Source organism: Aquarana catesbeiana, linkage group LG02 (genome assembly GCF_042186555.1).
Source record: "Aquarana catesbeiana isolate 2022-GZ linkage group LG02, ASM4218655v1, whole genome shotgun sequence".
Classification (NCBI taxonomy): Eukaryota; Metazoa; Chordata; class Amphibia; order Anura; family Ranidae; genus Aquarana; species Aquarana catesbeiana.
The window spans coordinates 649,900,820-649,907,318 of record NC_133325.1 but is presented as its reverse complement, the minus strand read 5'-3'; the positions used below and the strand labels follow the sequence as shown (position 1 = coordinate 649,907,318).

The 6,499-nt window shown below is 40.0% G+C and overlaps 1 protein-coding gene across 1 annotated transcript in view; it reads right to left on the bottom strand.

Annotated features, from left to right (window-relative positions):
• Window positions 1-6,012, bottom strand: part of PTCHD1 (patched domain containing 1) — a 389,276-nt gene extending 383,264 nt beyond the window's left edge. The window contains exon 1 of the mRNA XM_073616506.1: window positions 4,227-6,012. Coding sequence (XP_073472607.1) covers window positions 4,227-4,655 — 429 coding nt within the window. The 5' untranslated portion in view covers window positions 4,656-6,012. The remainder of the gene's footprint in view (window positions 1-4,226) is intronic.
• Between the last annotated feature and the right edge of the window lie 487 nt (window positions 6,013-6,499).

The following is a 6,499-nucleotide window of genomic DNA, read 5'->3' as shown; positions in this document are numbered from 1 at the left end:
GTACTGTCCTTCATAGTTAGGGGTGTGACAGTAGCTACTCTGAGATAGAAAGTGTGTTACTGACTGGTTCACCATGTAAAAATAAAGAAAAAAAGCCCAGAATAAAAATAAAACAAACACGGTCACCCCTTCTAAGGATTGGTAAGCTACAATATATATATATATATTTTGGGGGTTTATATTCACTTTAATTTTGCTAATCAATAGCTAAGGACTATATGATCTGTCCACCCAAATAGATTCTTCTCTTACCAGTGGTGATGCTGACATGTGGGCCTCCTATATTTCCCTCACAAGTCCTGTTAGATATTTGAGTTATGAAGAGTGAATTAAAAAGACAACCCCACTACAAGGGATGAATTATTCCAGTAGAAAACGTTTGGCTTTGGGCCTCCAATGATACTGTCTATAGGAAACCATCACAGTGTGGCTAAGCAGTGGAGACTGTTCTGCAGGAATTGCAGAGCAAGTTATCTCTGTAATAGGACTGTATGGGTAAATATAAGTTGCACATTTTTACCACAACACACACACACATATATACAAACTACAGATTTGTTTTTTAACCTTTTTTTCTATACCATAATTGCATATAAAACTTGACTGGCTTTTTGGGAGTAAAAAGGAACTCAAAAGTAAATAAGTCATTTCTGTAGGAAATTACCTTTTGAAGCCAAGGTATGGTATGGCCTTTTCAAATAGGTACTTTTAGTGCCATGTGGACACTGGCACATTTTTAAATTAGCATGTTACCTAGCAACACACTAGATCCACTAATGTAGACTATTCTTTCTAAAACAGGTTAAAAACAGCATCTTTGTGATGTGTATCTACTGAAAAACTGTACAAAATGACAGTGTCACATGAATGAATGTTACATTGTAACAGGCCTGCAATGTCACTAGTTTAATTCATTGTAAAGTACACTGCTAAAATGCCTTTTGGGTGTTTATCTAAAGAAGATATATAATTTTCCAAACCAATAAATATCAAACAATAAATATTAGATCTCCTATATTCCATATACTAGAATCTCTCATTCACAAAATTTCACAAAGGAGGCTATATTTATTCTAAAATGATGCTACAGTAAGCATGTATTACATTCCACAGTACAGTACATAGGATTTGAGGGATAAACATGTAAGCACTTTGTAAAAAGATCTGTTGCCGTTTGCCAGTTTAGATTAACCCTGATTGTGTGTGGGCTTTTTTGTCTTGTTCTGGCATATTAATATTGTTCTTGATGCTTGTAAAGGCAGCAAACACTTAAATCTGTGTCAATTGATTCACAAAAACAGCTACTCTTCCAAAAATTGTATTTTAGTCATGAATGGATTCTGGTTAGCGTCTATGATTTACAGGCTTTTTCTAGGAAGCAAACATTTTGTTTGTGCAACCCACCCCCCTCTTCACCTGAAGAAGCAGTGGCACTCCTTTCAGACTCATTGTAATGCAAGTAAATGAGAACTCCAACCCCCACCCCACTGTGATTGCCAAAGTTGGTATGAGGACCCCAAAATTCAGATTTACAACTAGAGCCCCCACATATATATGGTGCAGGTAAGTGATTTAGCTAGTCCTCACCTAATCCATAATAAAATACCAAACCGAAACATGGATGACTTCCACGTGGACTGATACTTTTAAAAAGACCATGAAATGCAAAGACCTATAATGCTGTGCAATGTCCCTACAGCAGCCAATCAGATTGCCCATTTCGGCATCTTAAAATGATCAAACAATTGAATAGGTTGGTTGTTTAATTACTATGCATTAATGCAGTTTGCACTTGCTTTTATCAACATTAAACCTGTCCCTGTACAAAACAGAAAGTGTGAGGATCGTGGAATTCATATTTGCCACTGGAGTCCCCAAAGATATGGCGCAGATGCATGATTCAGCCTACCAACACCTACTCCAAAATGAAATACCAAAATAAAATATTGGTTCTAGGTGGACTGACACGTTTAAAATGATCAATGATTCTGTGCAATATCTTAAAATGATCAATGCATATTAATATGATAGTTGTTTGGTTACTATGAGTTAATGCAGTGTGCACATGGTTTTTATCCATAAACCTGCTCCTGTACAAAACAAAGTGTGAGGACCCTGGAATTCAGATGTGCCCCTAGAATCCCTAAAAATGTGGTGCAGACTAGTGATTTAGCCACCCAGCACCTACTCCAAAATAAAATATTGGTTTTAGGTGGGCTGAACCTTTTAAACAGACAAATAATACTGTGCAATATCACATACCAGCCAATCAGATTTATGCTTTCAGCATCTTACAACAAGTGATACAATTGAAGAAGATAGCTGTTTGGTTACTGTGAATTATTGAAGTTTGCACATGTTTTTATCCACATTAAACCTGCTCCAGTACAAAACAGATAAAGTGTAAGGACCCTGGAATTTGCATTTTGCCACTAGAGTCCCCAAAACATATGGTGAAGATGAGTGATTTTGCCTACCAGCACCTACTCCAAAATAAAATACCCAAATAAAATATCGGTTTCAGGTGGACTGATCCTTTGAGAAAGTTGAATAACTGCAAAGTCCAATAATGCTGTGCACTATTGCATAGTAGCCAATCAGATTTCCCCTTTCAGCATCTTACAGCAACTGATACAATTCAAGAAGATGGTTGTTTGGTTACTATGAGGTGATGCAGTTTGCACATGTCTTTATCTATATTAAACCTGCTCCTGTACAAAACAGATAAAGTATAAGGACCCTGGAATTCGGATTTGCCACTAGAGTCCCCCAAAAATATGGTGAAGATGAGTGATTCAGCCGACCAGCACCTACCGATACAATTCAAGAAGATGGCTGTTGGGTTACTATGAATTAATGCAGTTTGCACATGTTTATATCCACATTAAACCTACCCCTGTACAAAACAGATAAGTTGTAAGGACCCCGGAATTCAGGTTTGCCACCACAGCCCCTAAAAAATGATGCAAATGAGTGATTCAGCCTACCATAAGCTACTCTAAAATAAAACACCAAAACAAAATATTAGTTTTAGGTGGACTGATCCTTTAAAAATTCTAATAACTGCAAAGACCAATAATGCTGTGCAATACTGCATAGTAGCCAATCAGATTTCCTCTTTCAACATTGTACAGTAACTGATACAATTCAAAAAGATGGCTGTTTGGTTACTATGAGTTTATGCTGTTTATATATGTTTTTATCCACATTAAACCTGCTCCTGTACAAAACAGATAAAGTGTAAGGACCCTGGAACTCAGATTTGCTGCCAGAGCCCCTCAAAAATATGGTGAAAATGAGTGATTCAGCCTACCAGAACCATATACCAAAAATAAAATACCATAACAAAATATTGGTTCTATGTGGGCTGATCCTTTTAAAAAGACCAATAACTTGCATTAAGTCTGAGGATCCTGGAATTCAAGTTTGCCACGAGACCCCCTAAAATATGGCACAACTTGATCGATTCAGCCTACCAGCACCTACTCCAAAATAAAGTACCAAAACAAAATATTGGTTCTTGGTTGGGCTGACCCTTTTAAAAAGACCAATAACTGTATTAAGTATGAGGATCCTGAAATTCAAGTTTGCCACCAGAGCCCCAAAATTATGGTGCAAATGAGTGATTCAGCCTACCAGCACCTACTCCAAAATACAATACCAAAACAAAATGTGAATTCTGGGGGGGGGGGGGGGGGGGGGGTCCTTTTAAAAAGAACAATAACTGCGTTAAGTATGAGAAACCTGGAATTTAAGTTTGCCACCAGAGCCCCCCCAAAAATATGGTGCAAATGAATGATTTAGCCTACCAGGACCTACTCCAAAATATAGTACAAAAATAAAACATTGGTTCCAGGTGAACTGATCCTTTTTTAACAGACCAAATGATGCTGTGCAATATCCCATTGCAGCCAATCAGATTTACCCTTTTAGCATCTTAAAAAGATCAATACAATTCAATAGGATGGCTGTTTGATTACTATGAGTTAATGCCGTTTTCACATGCTTTTACCCATATTAAACCTACTCCTGTACAAAACAGATAAAAATGTAGCAATATATGCTAAAGGTGTTCAGCACAAATTAATTTAAAGGTTCTTATTGTGAAATGCCATTATGCCAACCTCTTTGAAGCGTTCTGGGATTTTCTCTCCAGAGCGATATTGATATGCAAAGTAGCAGTGCTAACAGGTGGTTTGAGCATGCAAGCTATGCAGCATAATTACCTTTAGGATGAGATCCGTGTGATGTTGGTCCAGCATGTTTGCTCTCCTGGATGAAGTTATGATGACTCTGCCGTACCTCCCAGGTGTCTGAAGATCAGAATAAAGACGGTGCTTTGAACGGTTGACTGGAAAGAGACTATCCACCAGGTTCCTCTCTATCTTGGCTAGGCTGTGCTTAGGAGCTAGCAGATACTCAATGTTCTCCTCCACCTTATATCTACTGAAGCTGGCCCCCAGCAAAATGGAGATGAGCACTGGAGCTGACACAAAAAACACTGGATGGCTAGCGATAAAAAACCCGAGTCTTGAAAAGCACGTTCTCAGCCCCCTGTGCAGAACCTTCCGCAACATCCTAGTGCAGAGGGAGCTAAGGAGGGGGAGAGGCACAGGCTGAGATGTCAGGCTCTCCCAGAGCCTGGCTAGGACCATCAGGGACCACAAACATAAGGAGATGCTCTCTTGTCAAAAACAAATGCTTTAGACTACTCAACTGTGACGACTTCCCCAAATGATTAAGCAGCAAGAGAAAAAAATACCCTTATTTCTCTCTAAGGCAAAATATCTGTGCAAAGTAGTGTAGTTTGGTTGAACTCTAACATGATGAGCTTCTTGCCTCCCAGTACCCAAATGCTTGCTCTTTGCATCGCTCATCAGAGTCATTTAGGCTACAGGAACTAATTAGTCCTTCCAAAAACAATCTTGGAAGTTGGGCATGAACAGCCACATCCACTGCTGTATCTACTCTCAGGATGGATGGACTTTTAATTGGCCATGATGAGGACTGAACGTCTAGAAGGCTTCAGGCTATGAAGGAAGTCCACCCTTACTGCCCTGGACATTATCCATGGTTGGGATCACTGAGCATAGCATGCTGCTTACTTAACCATTGTGGATCGAGAAGAAGAAATTGTGAAAGGCAGTTAAAGCAGAAAAAAATGACAAGATCATGAAGAAGCAGAAATCCACTTTAGGTAAGTCCCATTGCTGCGTTCCTCTATGACAGGAGGTAGAATTCCAATAAAAGGACCAGTCAAAAGGTGAATTGTTGATTTCTTTTGATGATTTCAAAAGTTGCAGTGCTCTTCTTCCACCACCTCTTGCTCGAAATCCCAAATACTACTTTGATGAGGTCTCAGCCACAGATGGCAATTGTCGGATCCCATGGTTGTTACAGAATGCTGATCATCGCAGAGATACAGTTTTGTGTATTTCATTGGTCTCAGGCGATTATTTAGACGGTCAACACATCACTGGAGAAGACTGCAATAAAATAAATAAATAAATATATAAATCAATAAATCAATCAATACAAATCCTTGCAGCCAGAAAACGTCTAGGCTATTCCCAAATCTCACGGTCTCTCTCTTGTTGCAGCTGCAACATCCACTTGGAGTACTGAAGTGAGATCTTCCTAGGCTGGAATTCAGCAGTCATACGCATGATCATGCCTGAAACCATCAGACAGCACAGGCTATCAAATGCAGGGGGACACAGCAGACTTCACCCCCCAAAAGCAAGCCTGTTGGAAATTAAAGGACACCTCTCTGCAGCTGGGAGAACTTACAGGTTTTGAATAATAAAAAAAAAAAAAAAAAAAAAAAAAAGGGAAAGCATCTCCAGACAAAAAAATCCTTCATAAGAAATGAAGCGAATTGACAATAATAAACGAGAAAAGCCTCATACATCAGCAAGCTGTCTTGTATTGCAGCATGATCTATAGCGCGCATCCCTATCCTCCCCCCCACCACCATCTCTTTCTCCAGCCACTCCTCCCTGAATCAACTGCCACAGGGGCTGTCCCTCATTCAGGAGAGAAATAAATGCAAGGAGAGAGGGATAAATCACCATGAAATACTTTGAGAACTGCTACAAGCCCCCCCCCCCACCCCCCCCCCACCACCACCACCACCACCACCACCACCATCACCCCCCCCCCCCCCCCAACCTCACTCCTCCTTTGCATCCTCCTTTCCATCGCTGCTGTTGCTGATTCACGACAAAGGGACTGCCAGGATGAATTGTGTTTTACAGCCTTTAATATATAGGAAATAGCAAACACACGCAAAAGAACGTGCCATGGGTGGTTAAAATCATGTTAGCAGTCTGCCTGGTGGCTGCGCTTCATTAGCTGGAGCTCCATAGCTGTGATGTGATAAGCCTGCAGAGATAGACATTCCCAATTCCTCAGCTATTACATAGAAAAACTGGCCAAGCTAAATCATAGCCAGAGATTTGGAGATGTTCATTAAAGCAATGAGCAACCGGTGCAAAGC